Source organism: Erythrolamprus reginae, chromosome 5 (genome assembly GCF_031021105.1).
Source record: "Erythrolamprus reginae isolate rEryReg1 chromosome 5, rEryReg1.hap1, whole genome shotgun sequence".
NCBI lineage: Eukaryota > Metazoa > Chordata > Lepidosauria > Squamata > Dipsadidae > Erythrolamprus > Erythrolamprus reginae.
The window spans coordinates 102,849,429-102,870,036 of NC_091954.1; the positions used below are offsets into that span (position 1 = coordinate 102,849,429).

The following is a 20,608-nucleotide window of genomic DNA, read 5'->3' on the forward strand; positions in this document are numbered from 1 at the left end:
TGGAGGGAGGAGAACAACCTATTTTGCTGTCGTTGGAATTTATGGAAAAATTCATTTCTATTCCTTTTTTCTGGGTTCACCAACCACATATGCAGCATTTATTTGTTTCTAATGATTGTCTGCTATTTAATGCATCAATATATTTACCAGGAAGTCTTTAGGGTATGGTTAAAAAAAATAAGATAGTAGTGGTGATAATGCAATTGAAACTCTGCTGATTTTATAATAATAACAACAACAGAGTTAGAAGGGACCTTGGAGGTCTTCTAGCCCAACCCCCTGCTTAGATAGGAAACCCTACACTACTTCAGACAGATGGTTATCCAACATCTTCTTAAAAACTTCCAGTGTTGGAGCATTCACAACTTCTGGAGGCAAGCTGTTCCACTGATTAATTGTTCTAACTATCAGGAAATTTCTCCTTAGTTCTAAGTTACCGGACTCAGTAGTGTCAACCCCTAACCCCCAACATTTCTCCCTTAGACTATCCACGATTGACCTCTCCAGGTTCCTAAGAGGTCAGTAAGGGGCGTACATAAGTGCACTAGTGTACCTTTCGTCCCCTGTCCAATTGTTTCTCCTTATCTCATATATCATATATCTTTTCTTCCTTTCATATATCTTCTCCTCTACTTTTATATCTTTTCTTTATATATAATACCTCATGTCTATCCTCTTCAATATGTATTGTGTATTGGACAAAATAAATAAATAAAATAAAATAAATAAATAAGTTCAGCTTAGAACTTGTTCAGCTTCCACCCATTGCTTCTTGTTCTACCCTCAGGTGCTTTGAAGAATAGGTTGACTCCTTCTTCTTTGTGGCAACCCCTGAGATATTGGAACACTGCTATCATGTCTCCCGTGGTCCTTCTCCTCATCAAACTAGCCATGCCCTGTTCCTGCAACTGTTCAAAATTTTCTATGTGCGTAGCACACAGGGAGCTTCAATCTTACTGTTACAGCTACCATCGTAACTTTTTTTACTCTACACAACCTTTAAACAAATAATAATAGAATTGGAAAGGACCTCCGAGGTCTTGTAATCCAGCCCCCTGCTCGAGCAGGGAACTTTATATCACTGAAGACAAATGTTTCTCCAATCACTTTTTGAAAGCCTTCAGTTCTGGAGCATCCACAACTTCGGATTGGTTAATAATAATAATAATAATAATAATAATAATAATAATAATAATAATAATAATATTCTATTTGTATGCTGTCCCTCTCTGAAGCCTCGGGGCGGCTCACAACAGTAATAAAAACAGTATAACAATGGGACAAATCTAATAATAAGAATATATAAAACCCCCTACAATTAAAAACCATACAGCACATACACACCAAAAATAAAATATAAAAAGCCTGGGGGAGATGTCCCATGCCTTGCGATATAGGTGGGTCTTGAGTAACTTGCGAAAGACAAGGAGGGTGGGGGCCGTTCTAATCTCTGGGGGGAGTTGATTCCAGAGGGCCGGGGCCGCCACAGAGAAGGCTCTTCCCCTGGGGCCTGACAAACGACAGTTTGGTCAACGGGTTAATTGCTCTCACCATTAGGAAATTTCTCATTAGTTCTCGGCTGCTTCTCTCCTTGGTTGGTTTCCAACCATTGTTTATTGCCTTGTCTTTTAGTATTTTAGAAATAGGTAGTCACTTCTCTGAAATAGTATAGGTCAGTGATCGCGAACCTATGGCACAGATGGCACGCAGAGCCGTTGCCCTAGCTCAGCTCCAATGTGCATGTGTGTGCCAGACAGCTGATTTTTGGCTCACACAGAGGCTCTGGGGTGGTGTTTTTGGCTTCCAGAGAGCTTCTGGGGGATGGGGGAGGGCGTTTTTAGCCTCCAGGGAAGCCTTTGGAGCCTGGGGAGGGTGAAACACAAGCTTACTGGGCCCACCAGAAGTTGGGAAACAGACCATTTCCAGCCTCCAGAGGACCTCCCGGGGGAAAAAGCTATTTTTGCCCTCCCCAGGCATTGAATTATGGGTGTGGGCACTCACGCATGCACAATAGCCTGTGCCCATGCTCTTTCGGCACCCAAAGAAAAAAAGGTTTGCCATCACTTGCATAGGTTCTCTTGCTAGAACAGGGGGCTGGACTAGAAGACCTTCAAAATCCCTTCCAGCTCTTTTCTATTCTAAATTCTCTTGAGTTTGTAGGAGCCCTTCAAATATTGGAACAGTGCTATGTCTCCCCTAACCCTTCTTTTCAGTAGACTGGACATCCCCAATTCCTGTAACTGTTCATTGTATGTTTAAGCCTGCAACCCCCTAATCATTTTTGTTGCTCTTCTCTGCACTCTTTCCAGAGTCTCAACATCCTTTTTTGTATTGTGGTGATCAGAACTGGGTGCAGTATTCCAAGTGTGGAATACTAACAGCCTTAATATCTACAATGTGTTGCAAGTACAGTGATACCTTGTCTTACAAACTTAATTGGTTCCCGGACGAGGTTCTTAAGGTGAAAAATTTGTAAGACAAAACAATGTTTCCCATAGGAATCAATGGAAAAGCCATTAATGCATGCAAGCCCAAAATTCACCCCTTTTGCTAGCCGAAGCACACGTTTTTGTGCTGCTGGGATTCCCCTGAGGCTTCCCTCCATGGGAAACCCCACCTCCGGACTTCTGTGTTTTTGCGATGATGCAGGGGAATCCCAGCAGGGGAATCTCAGCAGCGCAAAAATGAGAACTTCACTGGCAACGGAAGTCCAGAGGTGGGGTTTCCCAGCGAAGGGAGCATCAGTGAAATTGCAGCATTGCAAAAACACCGAAGTCCTCGAAACCCACCTCTGGACCTCTGTGTTTTTGCGATGCTGTGATTTCACTGAGGCTCCCCTCGCTGGGAAACCCCACCTTCGGACTTCCGTTGCCAGCAAAGCACCCATTTTTGTGCTGCTGGGATTCCCCTGCTTGGATTCCCCTGCAGCATCACAAACACACGGAAGTCTGGAAGTGGGGTTTCCCATGGAGGGGAGCTTCAGGGGAATCCCAGCAGCACAAAAATGGGTGCTTCGCTGGCAACGGAAGTCCGGAGGTGGGGCATCCCAGCGGCAGCGGTGGGTTTGTAAGGTGAAAATAGTTTGTAAGAAGAGGCAAAAAAAATCTTAAACCCTGGGTTTGTATCTCAAAAAGTTTGTATGATGAGGCATTTGTAAGATGAGGTATCACTGTCTAGTATTCAACAAATTACTGAAACCACCATAAAAAACAAAGGAACAAGATTTTTTTTAAAAAAAATCAGGTTAAAATGCAACTATCTCTAAGGAGCATCAAAGCCTTAACAAATATCCAAGAGAAATTTTGGAGCAATCTCCTTTGTTTGAAAGGAAAGCTAACCAAGAGGGAGCGAGGTAAGTTAGTCAAGGAGAAGAAAAATAAACTAGCCAGGAGGGAGCAACATTAGAAGCTTTGCCAGAAAAAAAGAGGATATGAGGGGCTTGATTGACGTACCTTTTCATCTGTTGATTTTTAAGCACAGAAACACCCTTAAAAAAATTCTATCCCATTTTTAACTGCTGATAGAGAATGGATTCCTTTTGCAAATTCTTGGGCGTGTGAGATTTACAGAGATCGCCCTTCCTTTCTGTAGGAAGCTAGCACCCACCCCTCTCCTAGGAAGATAAGATATTTTAGGAAATATTAAAAGGGCAGAATATTTCCCTTAAAAGGGAGGCATAAACTCAGCCCTTCCCACCTTTGTCAATGGGCCATTAGGGCCTGGGCCAGTCTATAACCAGACATGGGTAAGGGGTGGCCCATGGGCTGCATCCGGCCCGCCCGCTGTCTGTGATCGGCTCGCCCACTATCTATGACTGGTCCACAGAAGTCAGGGTCCGCTCCAGTGTGAGGATGAAAGAGCTCACTGTGTCTGCCGGGACTTCTCCGGTTCCTGCTTTCCTGATGAATCATGAGGAAAGCAGGAAGCAGAGGAGTCCCGGCAGATGTGATGAGCTCTTTCATTCTTGCACTGGAGTGGACCCCAACTTCTTACTGAGAGGGGTCAGCACAGAAACCATGCAAACACTCCAGCGCAGTGACTGTGGTGCACCGTGTTGCCGTAAAGCAAACAATTAGGGGTCTGTAGAGTGGGTCTGGGTGTTTAAGTCAGGCCAGGGTCTGGGTCTTTACAGTATTGGGTAGAACTGAGTAAATTAAAGAAAAAATAATTAAGCCCACTGCAACAATATTTCCAAAAAGGCTTCTAAAATTGTCAACCGGATCCTACGTAGCTTCTGCTCCGGCAATCACACACTTCTCACCAGAGCTTACAAAACTTTCGCCAGACCCATCCTCGAATACAGCTCACCTGTCTGGAACCCACACTGAATTTTGGACATCAACACCCTAGAAAATGTCCAACGATACTTCACCAGAAGAGCCCTTCACTCCACCACTCAAAACAGAATACCCTACGAAACTAGACTTTCAATCCTGGGTCTAGAAAGCTTAGAATTACGACACCTTAAACATGATCTAAGTATTGCCCACAAGATCATATGCTGCAACATCCTGCCTGTCAACGACTACTTCAGCTTCAACCGCAATAACACAAGAGCACGCAACAGGTTCAAACTTAATATCAACCACTCCAAACTTGACTGTAAAAAATATGACTTTAGCAATCAAGTTGTTGAAGCGTGAAACTCATTACCAGACTCCGTGGTGTCAACCCCTAACATTTTTCTCTTAGACTTTCCACGGTTGACCTCTCCAGATTCCTTAGAGGTCAGTAAGGGGCGAGCATAGGTGCACTAGTGTGCCTTCCGTCCCCTTTCCAATTGTCTCTCCTATATTTTATATATCTTTTCTCCCATTCATATATCTTCTCCTCTACTCTTCATCGATGTATTCTATTCTCATATCTCTTCTTCTATCCCTTCCCTGATATTTACTACTATACGTTTTTATTCTCTTTAACTTTCAATTTGTATTGGACAAAATAAATAAATAAAATAAATAAATTATATTAGTCTGGTCCTCTAAAACCATCCCAATTTCTCAAGCGGCCCCATGGCAAAATTAATTGCCCCCCCCTGTCCATAACAAAGATCTACCTCCTTCAGGGAGAGCCATAGGAGGAATTGCTCAAAGCTCTTTCATTACATCAAGAGAGCAGCGAGAGCAGTCATGGGCTTACCTAGGTATGCCCATGTTTCACCAACACTCCGCAGTCTGCATTGGTTGCCGATCAACTTCCGGTCACAATTCAAAGTGTTGGTTATGACCTTTAAAGCCCTTCATGGCACTGGACCAGAATATCTCCGAGACCGCCTGCTGCCGCACGAATCCCAGCGACCAATTAGGTCCCACAGAGTGGGCCTTCTCCGGGTCCCGTCAACTAAACAATGTCAGTTGGCGGGCCCCAGGGGAAGAGCTTTCTCTGTGGCGGCTCCGGCCCTCTGGAACCAACTCCCCCCGGAGATTAGAACTGCCCCTACTCTCCTTGCCTTTCGTAAGCTCCTTAAGACCCACCTGTGTCATCAGGCATGGGGGAACTGAGACATCTCCCCCGGGCATATACAATTTATGAATGGTATGTGTGTATGTATGTGTGTTTAGAAAATGGGGTTTTTAAAATGTTTTTAGTAGAAATTTAGATTTGTTGTAAATTGTTTTTTCACTTTGTTGTGAGCCGCCCCGAGTCTGCGGAGAGGGGCGACATACAAATCTAAATAAACATAAACATAAACAAACATCAAGCAAGGCTCAACCAAGCCTGGGACTCAGGGCAGCCTACAGAGTTGCTCCTGCATGGTCCCATGGGAGACTGACAACCAAGCAGAACACAAGCTCAAATTCAAAACCCAACAGAGGGCACAAAACCCAGGCAGTCTCAGCATCTCTGCCCTTTTTGCCTTGCGATTTGGTTCATTCAATAAACCATCCTTCCAATCAGCCTCCATGTTTCCTGTGTCTTTCTCCCTACTTGGAACTAAACCCAGATGGGGTTCCAGCAATTCTAATTTCTCTTGGGGGCATCTTCAGATGTGGTGCTGGTTCCTGCTTCTCCAGCTTTAAAAAAGGATTGGCTTAATTGGTCGAAGTAATGGGAATCCATAGCTATTAGCTTTAATGGCAGTGGGGCCAGTAATTGGCTGCCACCCTCGTGGGGGTGGGGAATACAGTGGGGAGTAGTAAGTTTATGCACTATTTATTGAAAACTGAATAGTTTTTTTTTAAAATTGTCCTTCCTTCTCTAGTACCTTAGTATGATCCTTAATTACTTTTAAAATAGGAAATAATTAAATGGTATGTTTTTTACCCATAAACACTTAAACCATTTTAACCATTATCTAGAACTGAACTTTTATAGCAATTAAAGAAAATTGAGGTACTTGCCTAATCTGTTATCATACTGAACCTTGTGGGTTCAGTACAAAACCTTAACATGTTACTGTGCTCCTCAAGCCTTTCATGGCACTGGACCAGATTATCTCAGGGACCGCCTTCTGCTGCACGAATCCCAGTGACCAGTTAGGTCCCACAGAGTGGGTCTTCTCTGGGTCCAGTCAACTAAACAATGTCGCTTGGCGGGACCCAGAGGAAGAGCCTTCTCTGTGGTGGCCCCGGCCCTCTGGAACCAACTCCCCCCAGAGATTAGAATTGCCCCCACCTTCCTTGCCTTTTGAAAGTTGCTCAATACCCACCTCTGCCACCAGGCATGGGGGAACTGAGATATACTTTCCCCTAGGCCTTTACAATTTTATGCATGGTATGTCTATATGTATGATTGGTTTTTATATAATGGGCTTTTAACTGTTTTTAGTATTGAATTTTGTTATATATTGTTTTATTGCTGTTGTTAGCCGGCCCGAGTCTGCGGAGAGGGGCGGCATACAAATCCAATTAATAAATAAATAAATAAAACAAATAATGCTGTCTATTATTTGTCCTTTTGTGGCTATTCAAATAATGTGACTTAAACAACTGAAAAAGAGTCCAAGCACCTATTTGAAAAGTTATCTTGGTCGGTAAGCCACTCCCACCTAGGCACATGACCTTTAGGTCACAGCTGGTCACATGATTGTAAAGCCACTCCCACCTGGTAACATTGCTTGCAAGCCACTCCTACCCAGTCACATGACCACCAAGCCACACCCACACAATAAGCCACGCCCACAGTGTGGCAGTAGAAATTTTGGCAGCACATCATTGAGTGTGGTTTCCTCTGACGGCCATCTGCTAGGTGACCACTAGGTTTCCTGGTACAGTTGTTTGGCCAGTTGTGACAATAGGCAGCTGGAGTAGGACATCGTTTGTGTCCTTATTCCACAGGTGCTTTTCCTTGGAAAACATTGTGCTTCTCATCTAAAAGGCTTCTTATGTTCACAAATTTCTACAAAGTTTGCTGGCTTTCTAGTCTATATAGCTGTATTTATTTTCAGTAAGGATAATAAAATCAAAGAGCTCTAAATTTGGAAAGAACCACAAGCACCTTCGAATTCAGCCCTCTGTAGTGTGAAAGAAAACCAATGAAACATCCTTAAGAGGCATCTAAGAGCCTCTTTTGAAAAACCTCCAGGGAGCGAGAACTTCCAGCCTTTGTGGGTAGGCTGTGCCACTTTATATAGATCTTACTGACAGAATCCCCCCCCCCCCTTATATTTAAACTAAATATAGGTAGCTGCAACTTGCACCCATTATTATTTCTGGTTTCTATGGCAGTGAAATATAGCTCCTGATGATGTATCCTATGGCATCCTTTATATACCTGAACAATGAAATCAAGTCTTTGGAGATTTCCCCCTACCCCCTGCCCTGCGGGTTGAGCATCCCAGATTTTCCTGGTCTGCCCTGTCAGTAGGCTAGTTCTCAAGTCTTTGAATCATCTTTGCCATTGTCCTCTGAACTCATTCTAACCTGTCAATATTCTTTTGGAAATCTGGGGTTCAGGTATGGACTCACTTGCGCAGAGTAGAGGGAGGTAGTAATTTCAGATATTTTAGATATAAAGCTTCGGAGAGGGGCGGCATATAAATCCAATAAATTGAATTGAATTGAATTCTCTCAATGTAGCTCAGAACTGTATTAGTCATTCTAGAAGCTCTCTCATTCTCCTGGCCCATATTCAGATTGTTGTCAATAACCACCAGCAAGTACTTCTATGATGTGATACTTTTGACCTAGGAATTCCTCCATAATGAATGTGTCCTTCGTTTTTCCTTCCTAAATGAAATAACCTAGGTTTCTTCTTGGTGAAGAACCACTTGTTCCACTCAACCCATTTTTACAATTTGTCAGATTACATTGCAATCTCGTTTGTTTGTTTGTTTAATTTATATGCAGCCCAACTCTCAGAGAACTCTTCCTGGGTATTGGCCAGACCATCCAATGCTGTGTCAGCCATATGTTTGACAAGTAGTCCATCAATTTTTTTATCCAGGGATTAACAAAAATGCTGAACAACTTTGGTTCTAAAATAGATCCTTGGGGTTCCAAAACACATCCCATTGATTACTGTTGTTCAACTCAGTATAGAGCTCTCAATGATGAATGTGGTTAGCAAGTCAACAGTGGATCCACTTTACAATAAAGCAATCCAACAATTCCAGTTCCATCTAGCTAATATTCCAAGACATGTTTCATCTGGGCTGGTAATTTCAGGATATTGAAAATGGCTAGAAGATTCATTACCATATCCTTATTAACTTATTTTCTTATCAAGTTTGTTCCCAGTGGGATCCCTATTTGCTTTGAATGTAACTCAGAAAGAAGTTAGGAGTTGGATTTATCTATTTTCTGTGGTTATCTTTTAATATTTTCCTTTGGAACTAGTAGTAGGTCTACTGCCTCCTTTGTCTTCATTTTTCTGTTGCCATATTGGAAAAAACTCTACCTTGTTTTCTTCCTTTGCCTTTGATATATTTTTATATTTGTAGACTTTGTAGATTTTCTTGGTTGTTACGTTGTCAGATGCAAGCAATCAGAAACACAAATAGGAATCATTAAAGTCCGCAACTTTATTATCTACCACCTACATTACAAGAATCTCACCAAACTGCTTGCTTTTCTGAGAATGGGTCTTGGGGGAAAGCCAAATTATGTGACTTATGGCTGCATAAGGACTCCAAGGTAGGCCCTCTCTTGGTGCTTTCTTTTAGCTTGACTGGCAGTTTCTTAACACATTCCTTCCTACCATTTCCAGTAGACATGTTTTTAATCTTGGGCATTATCTACTGAACCAGCTTGGCTCTTTGGGTTTCCCACCCTTACTGATATTAGTTAGGATCACAGTATTCTTCATTTCCTATTCAATAAAAAGTTTCTTCCCATGGTAATTCCTTACTATTTATTCTAGTTTATGAGAATTTGACCTCTCTAAAACCCATGGTTGGAGTTGGTTGATCTATTTTATTTATTTATTTTGTCCAATACACAATGGGGGTTTTAGTGGGTATATATCTATACCCACCAAAATACATGATGAAGGTTATAGAGGAGATACTCATAGTAAAATATATCTAAGAAATAATAGAAAAGAAGGTATAGTAATAGAACATATCAATGAAAGAATAGAAGAAGAGATATAGGCATAGAAGAAAGGTATAGGAGATATAGGAGAGCAATAGGACAGGGGACGGAAGGCACTCTAGTGTACTTGTACTCGCCCCTTACTGACCTCTTAGGAATCTGGATAGGTCAACCATAGATAATCTAAGGGTAAAGTGTTGGGGGTTTGGATTTGATCTATTGATCAAGAGTCAAGAAACTTAAGAATCCATATCACTTGTATCAAAATACCCATTATTTTAATATCTTCAATGAACATCCCTGATATTAAAAACTAAATCCAAGGAAGGAGACCCCTTAGCCTCTAAATAAAACTTTAAAGGAAAAAACCCACAGCCACCCAAGTCAAGAATTCTTCTAACATCTTGAGTTTGGCAGAATTAGTTTTCCAATAGATGTCTGAGTAATAGAAGTCTCCCATCATAACCATTTCATGCTTTTTTTGAGAGTTCAGGTATCTACTTCAGATGCTGCCAGGTATCTACTTTAATAAATCTTTGTTCACTTCTTCTGACTGGTTTTATGGTCTGTAACCAAGTCCTAGCAAGGATCCTTTCTATTACCTTGTCTTTTCATCTGAACCCAGATGCTTTTAATAGTATGTTACTATTGGTGAACCACAGTACTGGCAAGTTCATTCCTGACAATATTAATTGGATAGTGTGCAATATTAATTGCATATTTGGCACTGTTACTTGCATTCTGTAGCCTTCATAAGTAAACCAGGCAGGAAACACAATGAGAGGTTTTTATTCTACTCTATTATATAATTCCATTAACACAAGCATGCAAATTTGAAAGTAAAAATCTCCCGCTGTCTCTTTTTACATTCTACTAAATTAGGAAGGTGTTTTTTTCCTCCTTGGCCTGCTATGCAATTGTGGGGTCCCCCTCCCCATTTATCTGATCAATCCCTAGACAGCATCTTGTTCTTATTTCCTAAGGTAGAAACATAGAAACATAGAAGTCTGACGGCAGAAAAAGACCTCATGGTCCATCTAGTCTGCCCTTATACTATTTTCTGTATTTTATCTTAGGATGGATATATGTTTAAATTCAGTTACTGTGGATTTATCTACCACGTCTGCTGGAAGTTTGTTCCAAGGATCTACTACTCTTTCAGTAAAATAATATTTTCTCATGTTGCTTTTGATCTTTCCCCCAACTAACTTCAGATTGTGTCCCCTTGTTCTTGTGTTCACTTTCCTATTAAAACACTTCCCTCCTGGGCCTTATTTAACCCTTTAACATATTTAAATGTTTCGGTCATGTCCCCCCTTTTCCTTCTGTCCTCCAGATTATACACATTGAGTTAATTAAGTCTTTCCTGATACGTTTTATGCTTAAGACCTTCCACCATTCTTGTAGCCTGTCTTTGGACCCGTTCAATTTTGTCAATATCTTTTTGTAGGTGAGGTCTCCAGAACTGAACACAGTATGCCAAATGTGGTCTCACCAGCACTCTATATAGCGGGATCATAATCTCCCTCTTCCTGCTTCTTATACCTCTAGCTATGCAGCCAAGCATCCTACTTGCTTTCCCTACCGCCTGACTGCACTGTTCACCCATTTTGAGACTGTCAGAAATCACTGCCCCTAAATCCTTTTCTTCTGAAGTTTTTGCTAACACAGAACTGCCAATACAATACTCAGATTGAGGATTCCTTTTCCCCAAGTGCATTATTTTACATTTGGAAACATTAAACTGCAGTTTCCATTGCTTTGACCATTTATCTAGTAAAGCTAAATCATTTACCATATTACAGACGCCTCCAGGAATATCAACGCTATTGCACACTTTAGAGTCATTGGCAAATAGGCAAACCTTCCCTACCAAACCTTCCCCTATGTCACTCACAAACATATTAAAAAGAATAGGACCCAGAACAGACCCTTGTGGCACATCGCTTGTGACCTGTCTCAGGTAGATTTCATATATCACACCCCATTCACCCAATCAGTGGTGGGATTCATTTTTTTTTTACTACCGGTTCTGTAGGCCTGGCTTTGTGGGTCTGGTGTGGCTTGGTGGGCAGGGCAGGGGAAGGATACTGTAAAATCTCCATTCTCACTCCACTCTATGAGAAGATTACTGCAAAATCCCCATTTCCTCCTGATCAGCTGGGACTTGAGAGACAGAGAATAGATGGAGGGTGAGGCCAATCAGAGATGAAATTTAGGTCCCACAGAGTTGGCCTTCTCGGGGTCCTGTCGACTAAACAATGTCGTCTGGCGGGACCCAGGGGAAGAGCCTTCTCTGTGGTGGCTCCGACCCTCTGGAACCAGCTCCCCCCAGAGATCAGGATTGCCCCCACCCTCCTTGCCTTTCGTAAACTTCTTAAAACCCACCTCTGCCATCAGGCATGGGGGAATTGAAACATCTCCCCCTTGCCCATGTAGTTTTTGTGTATGATTCGATTGTGTGTTGTTTTTTTATATATTGGGGTTTCTTTTTTGGACTTTTTAATCTAAAACTGTAATCTAGATTTTTAATTATTAGATTTGTTACTATGTACTGTTCTTCACCATTGTTGTGAGCCGCCCCGAGTCTGGGGAGAGGGGCGGCATATAAATCCAATAAATCTAATCTAATCTTTACCGGTTCTCTAAGCTATTCAAAATTTCTGCTACCGATTCTCCAGAACTGATCAGAACTTGCTGCATCCCACCTCTGGCCCAATTGCTGAGATTGCTGGTTTGACTCTAATAACATTTATTCACATATTTTTAGTATGTGTGCTGAGGAAATTTTGCTTGGTGTAAAAATAACCCTGATTACATCAGATATTAGGAAAAATCAGGATCGGTTAGGGAAGGACACCTCTCCATGTGAATATAGATTTTTAATACTCACTTTTATTACTTCATGAATTGTATTCATGCATACAAAAGACGTTTTTCCTCTTGTGAAATATGAGCCACAAATATCTATACAGCGTAATGAACATAATGTATAACAAGTATTATCATCCAAATTGTGGCTCACCCAACTATGAGTAAGTTAATAAAAAGATCACTTGAGTAATTTGTACAATATTTCCTATCCCAGTAATTAAGAAACAGTGGCATACTTAAAGCAGCCATTTGTCTTCTGGAAGGTTCTTTGTATGAGAGAATGAAATGAGTTTCAATTTCTGTTCTAGCTGCACAGCTACTTTCCTAGGTAAGTGACACCTGGGTGAGAACTATTTTGCGACAAAGTCAAACAAGAATGAATAGCTGTAGTTTAATTTATGACCTATCTTTAGGGTGGGTGAAACAGCCATATCATATCACCTCCCCTTCAAACACAGGTATTTTCAAACATATTACTTAAAGTTGGTATGAGGGGGGGATAAATTAAAAAGCTGCTTTGCATGCATGAAATCTTCCAGTGGTGTAGAGAAATTTTGACAGACTCTGTAGCATATCGTTCATTACAGAGCTGGTTCATTCTGGGAAGGCAAGAAACCTCTAGGTGAATTGAATTCAATTTATTTCCTTCTTGGAGGAATACAAGGAGGGGGTTAACTTGCCACATCCAACCCATTGCTCACTGCCTGTTCTGCAATGCACAGGTGGTCATCCAAGCATTGATCAGATTCTTCCATGCCCCCAACTGACTTTAATTAAAAAGAAATAAAATGGGAAGTTTGCAAAGTTGCACAATTAAGCTTCAACCTTCAGCATCAGGTTTATTTCAAAATATACCTTGGGGGCCCCTATACAGATTCTTAGAAATAGTGGATAGTTATAAGCCATTGCTTTGTTTGATATGCCCAACAGGAAGGAAGGAAGGAAGGAAGGAAGGAAGGAAGGATGGAAGGAAGGAAGGAAGGAAGGAAGGAAGGAAGGATGGATGGATGGATGGAAAGAAGGAAGGAAGGAAGGAAGGAAGGATGGATGGAAGGAAGGAAGGAAGGAAGGATGGAAGGAAGGAAGGAAGGATGGAAGGAAGGAAGGAAGGAAGGATGGATGGATGGATGGAAGGAAGGAAGGAAGGATGGATGGATGGAAGGAAGGAAGGAAGGATGGATGGAAGGAAGGATGGAAGGAAGGAAGGATGGAAGGAAGGAAGGAAGGAAGGAAGGATGGAAGGAAGGAAGGATGGAAGGAAGGAAGGAGGGAAGGAAGGAGGGAGGGAGGGAGGGAAGGAAGGATGGAAGGAAGGAAGGAAGGAGGGAAGGAAGGAAGGATGGAAAGAAGGAAGGAAGGAAGGAAGGAAGGAAAGATTACAGTGTATAGTTTATACTATTCTAACTGTATAAATAGATCGCTTTGTGACTATAGCTGAGAACATACACTGATCAAAAAAATAAATAAAAGGATAACTTAAACAGCACAATATAACTCCAAATAAATCAAACTTCTGTGAAATCAAACTGTCCACTAAGGAAGCAACACTGATTGACAATCAATTTCACATGCTGTTGTGCACATTCAACTTTGCACAGAACAAAGTATTCAATGAGAATATTTCATTCATTCAGATCTAGGATGTGTTATTTGAGTGTTCCTTTTATTTTTTTGAGCAATATATATTGGTCCAGTATCTGATTTTTTTCATATAAACAATGCTGTGGTTTAATGGCTAAATGGCCTAGACCAGGGCTGTCAAATTCCAATCCATGGGCCGGATGTGTCACTCAGGCTTCCCTGGAGCCGAGGGAGAGTAAAAATGTTTGTTTGTTTGTTTGTTCATTTGATTGATTGATTGATTGATTTTTATGCCGCTCTTCTCAGACTCAGGGCAGCTTACAAAGGTGATCACATGACCTTGGGACACAGCAACGGTCATACGTATGAGTCAGAATTTTGATCACATGATCATGGGAATGTTACAAAGTTTGTAAGTGTGAAAACGGTCATAAGTCACTTTTTGTAGGGTCACTGTAACTTGTGAACAGTCACTAATGAACTGTTGTAGGTTAACAACTAGCTGCACAGCCATCAGAAAATAGAGCAGATATCCTCATTATTGGGAACAGTTTATTACTTATTACCAGAAGCAAGAATTGCATCTTGAGCACCTAATAGTGCTCCCTTGCACAGCAACTCTGTAAATCTCTTACAGAGGGCTGATCCCAATTTTTGTTCTTTTATTGCTAGCTAAGAAATTCTGGGTCTTGAAGCTACACATTTTAAAGTTGCCAAGGTTGCGAAACACCGGTCTAGCCTGTCCTAAAGGTGTTTTTTCAAGGGGCAATTGGACTTTCTGGGTTTTTTTTTCCTTGGAAGACATTTCACTTCTCATCCAAGAGGAATCGAATCAAATAGAATAGAATAGAATAGAATAGAATACCGTGTTTCCACGAAAATAAGACAGCGTCTTATATTAAATTTTGCTCTCAAAGACGTGCTACATCTTATTTTCAGGGGATGTCTTATTTTTTTTTCAGTGAATTGTATCCTGTATCCTGCTGCAGCAAAAACGCATCCAAACATGCAGCTGCATGTTGGATGTGTTTTAAATCTGATTGATGCAGTGTTTAGGGATGCAAATTATGGACAGCAGTGTTATATATGTTCTGTTCGGGAATGCTATGAAACAAAACGTCTCCTACATCTTACTTTCGGGGGGTGCCTTATATTAGGCAATTCTACGAAACCTCTCCTATGTCTTACTTTTGGGGGTGACTTATTTTCGGGGAAACAGGGTAGAATAGAATAAAATAGAATAGAATAGCATTCTTTATTGGCCAAGTGTGATTGGACACACAAGGAATTTGTCTTTGGCCAATGAAACTGATCTACAGGAACTGATGGGGCGATGTAAGAGGATATATGGTTAGTAGAATTCGAGACCAAGCTACAAGGAATAAATTGGAATCACTTTATAATAGGTAAATAGATATTATTCATTCATTCATTCATTCATTCATTCATTCATTCATTCATTCAATTTTTATGTCGCCCTTCTCCTTAGACTCAGAGCGGCTTACAACATGTTAGCAATAGCACTTTTTTAACATAGCCAGCATATTGCCCCCACAATCTGGGTCCTCATTTTACCCACCTCGGAAGGATGGAAGGCTGAGTCAACCTTGAGCCGGTGATGAGATTTGAACCGCTGACCTTCAGATCTACAGTCAGCTTCAATGACCTGCAGTATAGAACTCTACCTGCTGCGCCATCCCGGCTCTTGATATATTGCTCTTAAGTTAAATTGGTATATAAAATGTGACCCCATTTTGGTGGAGGGGTACGAATGTTGTCTGGTGGCGGGCACTAATCACTGAGCACCTGTTGTATGTTGTGTGTTTTGTATTATAAAATCAATAAAAATGTTTTTTTTAAAAAAGACATTTCCTAGGCAGTAAAGACAGTCAGGGCAGATGACACACCATTGCACTTGCTGGATCGCGAGATCCTGTGTGATCTCGTACAACTTCTCAGATATGCGTACACACACACACACACACACTGTTCTGCCAAGCTCTCTGATAGGAGCCTCCCGAAAATTCAAGGGTACAAATTTCACACACACACACACGTTTGAAAATTCAAAACAATGTTCTTTATCACAAAAGTCAAAATAAACTAAGCACTCTTTTTGTATTGCAAAGAGCACTCGTCCCAAAACAACCGGGTAGTCTGTACAATTTCCCTTAAGCAGTCATTAAGTACTTAGCTAGCAGCTGTGAAGAAACTTCACACCCCTTCTTCTCCCAACAAAGTGACACACACACACACACGTTGCTCTGCTTTGGTTTCAAAGGCGTGAAGAAACAACAAAGTCCAGCACACAAGATTCCTGACGAACTGCGATCAGATATTCTTCCACAATGGCCAAACCCACATGCTGCTATTTATAGCAGCAGCCCTACTTACTGGAGCCCCACCCAAACACAGGTGGCCTCACTAATTTCCTGTAATATGTTCTTACTTGGTCTCTTCTACGCATAATTCTGCGCTTGCATGGGTCCAAAACCTCATCATCTGAATCAATGGAAGATAAGGGAGATTGACTGCCTTGGCTGTGTGCCAAGCCCTCCTCTGCTGAGTCACTCCCACCTTCTTCTTCGTCCGAGGAAACTAAACTCTGAACTGATTCTGTCGGCAATAACACAGGCCTATGACATGTTGAATTTTCCCCTGCATCCATCTCCCCATTCCCTGGGGCAGGAGCTGGGCCAGAGCCAACCACAACACACACGACCATTTACAAGTATGTCTTTGAGGGTTTCCCTAAAGCAGTGTTTCCCAACCTTGGCCACTTGAATATATTTGGACTTCAACTCCCAGAATTCCCCAGCCAGCAACTCTGGCTAGGGAATTCTGGGAGTTGAAGTCCACACATCTTCAAATGGCCAAGGTTGGGAGACACTGCTCTAAAGGAAGAACGCTAAATGCATCATGGCGTTTTGTTCTTACCTGTGAGAATGATTCAGAGCAAGATCGGGCTTTCTCATCTTCAAGTAGCAGATTACAAGCTTGGTTTCAATAAAACTGGCAATACTTGAAATATCTCTCGGAGAGGCTTCAAAGGGCTTCCCTAAAGCTGCACCTTTGCTGCAAAGCTTCAGAAAAGAAGAAAAAAGAAAGAAAAGAAGAAAAAAAGGAAAAGAAACTGAAACATGAAACAGAATGAAAACATTGACTTACTTCTAGTATGATAATAAGTATATTACATTCCGGGATGAAATGAAATATAGTATGATCTAGGTTTTGCATAGAAAACATACTGTACTTACTATAACCTTGAAGGAGAAGTTAATATTGTTAACCTCGCAGCCTTTAAGGAGGGAGTTAAAATTCAGAGATAAAGACCACATTTATTCATTTGATTGCTGTCCACCTCACTTAGATACAACTCAGGGTAGCTTGCAAACATTATAAGATAGTAAAACATTGAATAATTAAAAAACCCCTCATAAGAACAGTTTATGATTAAACTATTTATAAAAATGGGGGGAAAGGGGCAATTTCAATTTTTTTTTACTACTGGTTCTGTGGGTGTGGTTTGTTTTGTGTGGTGTGGTGTGGTTGGTGGGCGTGGCAGGGGAAGGATACTGCAAAATCTCCATTCCCTCCCACTCCAGGGAAAGGAGGCTACAAAATCTCCATTCCCATTTAGGAGAGTGTTATACTTCTGTTGGAAGAAAATCCTTCTTTGTGTGTGAGCCACATTTCGTGAGATCGACACAGAACTGCTGCCAGTTCCAACCGGTTCGAGCGAACCAGTAGTTTTGATGATCAGCTGGCTCCGCCCACCCATCCCCGCCCCATCCTGTCCTATACTTTTATTTTTTATTTATTCTTTGTCCAATATACAATACATATGAAAGAGAATAGACATTAAGTCATATATTTAAAGATTGAAAGTAAGAAAGAAGAGAAGTAGAAGGAAAGGAGAGAAAATATATGATATATGAGATAAGGAGAGACAATTGGACAGGGGATGATAGGCACATCAGTGCACTTATGTACGCCCCTTACTGGCCTCTTAGGAAGCTGGAGAGGTCAATCGTGGAGAGTCTTAGGGAGAAATGTTGGGGGCTGGGGGCTGACACCACTGAGTCCGGCAATGAGTTCCACGCTTCGACAACTCGATTGTTAAAGTCATATTTTTTACAGTCAAGTTTGGAGCGGTTAATATTAAGTTTGAATCTGTTGCGTGCTCTTGTGTTGTTGCTGTTGAAGCTGAAGTAGTCGTTGACCGGAAGGACGTTGCAGCATATGATCTTGTGGGCAATACTTAAATCGTGTTTTAGGCGCCTCAGTTCTAAGCTTTCAAGATCCAGGATTGTTAGTCTATTTTCGTAAGATATTCTGTTTCGAGTGGAGGAGTGAAGGGCTCTTCTGGTGAAATACCTTTGGACGTTTTCGAGAGTGTTGATGTCTGAGATGTGGTGTGGGTTCCAGACAGATGAGCTGTATTCGAGAATGGGTCTGGCATAGGTTTTGTAGGCTCTAGTCAGTAGTGAGAGATTGCCAGAGCAGAAGCTATGTAGGATCAGGTTCCTTCTGTCTGGCTCAGCTGATTTACGCGACACAGCTGATTTCTGTGCTTCCGCTGTTTTACTTACCAGGGCGGCCTTAGAATGTAAGCAGCTGAGCTTCAAATTGCTGTCTTTTGAATGCTGCGCACAAGTGTGTTAAGCACACTTGCGCATGTGAAGCCCAGCTCACTGAACCAGTTGTTAAACCAGTTGCAGTCCACCACTGGATGGATGGCAATGTAAATATAGATCCTTCATTCCCAGTGGTGATATTCTAGGACAGTGAGGGCGAACCTATGGCACGGGTGCTACAGGTGGCATGGGGAGCTATATCTGCGGGCACATGAGCTGTTGCCCTAGCTCAGCTCTAATGTGAATGTGTGTGCTAGCCAGCTGATTTGTTGTTCTGTCGAGCTCTCTGGTAGAATCCTCCCAAAAATGCACAGATATAATTTCAGACACACACACACGTTTGAAAATCCAAAACAATGTTCTTTATACCGAAAATGCAAATAAACAGAGCACTCTTTTTGTATAGCAAAGAGCACTTGCCTCCAAACAAATTGGTAATTGGTACAAGTCCCTTATCAGTTCTGTGATACTTAGCTTGCAGCTGTGAGGCAATTCACAGTCCCTTTTCTTTCACTAAGTGAAACACACTTTGCTCTGGGTTATTTTCAAAGCGGGGAAAAATCAGCACACAAAGATCAAAGTCAGCAAAGCAGTCATGAAACACAAGGATCAGATAATTCTCCACAATGGCCAAACCCACAGGCTGCTATTTATAGCAGTCTCACTAATTACCACAGCGCCACCCAACCACAGGTGGCCTCATTTTCTTTGATAATAATCTCTCAGTTGTTGTTGCCTATGCATCGCTCTCTGCATGCGTGGCTGTATCATTAACTCTTGTTCCGAATCCAAGGAGGAGCTAGATAATTGATCTCCTTCTGAGCTGTCTGCCACACTCTCCTCCTCCCTGTCACTCATGTCTTCTTGGTCAGAGGAGCCTTCACCAGCAGATTCCACCGGCCTGCAGCATGTGGATGTCTCCCTCACATCCACAGTCCTTGGGGCAGGAGCTGGGCCAGAACTAACCACAACATTTGTGGCTCACACAGAGGCTATGGGAGGGCGATTTTGGCTTCCAGAGAGCCTCCCGGGGGATGAGAGAGGGCGTTTTTAGCCTCCAGCTCCAGGGAAGCCTTTGGAGCCTAGGGAGGGAGAAACACAAGCCTACTGGGCCCACCAGAATTTGGGAATCAGTCCGTTTCTGGCCTCCAGAGGGCTTCCATGTGGTGGTGGGAGCTCTTTTTACCCTCCCCAGGCATTGAATTTTGGGTTTGGGCACTTGCGCATGCATAATAGCACACATGCATGCTTTTTTGGCACCTGAGGGAAGAAAGGTTCACCATTACCGTTCTAGGATCTGTCATCTGATTAGATGTGTCAAACCTCTTTGTGACACTGAATAAGGTCCAAAAGCATGTATGGAGACGTAGCAGGAAGATATTTAGAAGATGATATCTAGAAAGCTTTTGATGATTGGCATGCTATATACCTACACCCATAACAGCTTCAAAGGCTATGCATTCACTTCTTCTCATGTTCATCGTTGGAGCATGATTAAACGCTACTCCTTGACTAAGATTCCCAAAGAGACTTCTTTAAACATATGATGGATGAACTGAATGGACCATTAGAAACATTTTCTCTCAGCGATAAGACGACGAGTTTGATTTTCATATCCCTCAGTAAGGGGGAAAAGGCGATTCCCCAAAGAAATTTTAAAAACTGCTTTCTCAATTTTTTAAACTTGCACAGCTCTGAAGAGTTTCAGATTCGCTTGAATCTATCCACCAGGAAAGTTGTGGGGAAAAAAAATAAGGGAAAAATTATGTTAAAAAGGAAATCATTTCTGCCCTTAATTCTTGCTTTATGGAAGGGAATCACACGAGAAGTGGATTGCAGAATGCTTCGCGGATGCAATAGATTTATTTTCAGGTTTCATCCGTATCCTTCTCCCATAAAATGCAATATAGAACAACCACCCTATCATTGCATGCTTTAAAAGCATTCGGAAATTCAAATCCAAGATTTTCTTGCTATTAATATGGAGCAGTTCAAGCAGCACCATAGGAAGACAGCAATTTTCACTTCATTTCATGTCTTCAT

General features: G+C 41.8%; 1 protein-coding gene across 1 annotated transcript in view; it reads right to left on the reverse strand.

Moving 5' to 3' along the window:
- SPATA16 (spermatogenesis associated 16) overlaps positions 1 to 20,608 on the reverse strand; it is a 262,235-nt gene that overhangs the window by 199,414 nt on the left and 42,213 nt on the right. Inside the window, exon 2 of the mRNA XM_070753649.1 lies at positions 16,866 to 17,011. Coding sequence (XP_070609750.1) covers positions 16,866 to 17,011 — 146 coding nt within the window. The remainder of the gene's footprint in view (positions 1 to 16,865; positions 17,012 to 20,608) is intronic.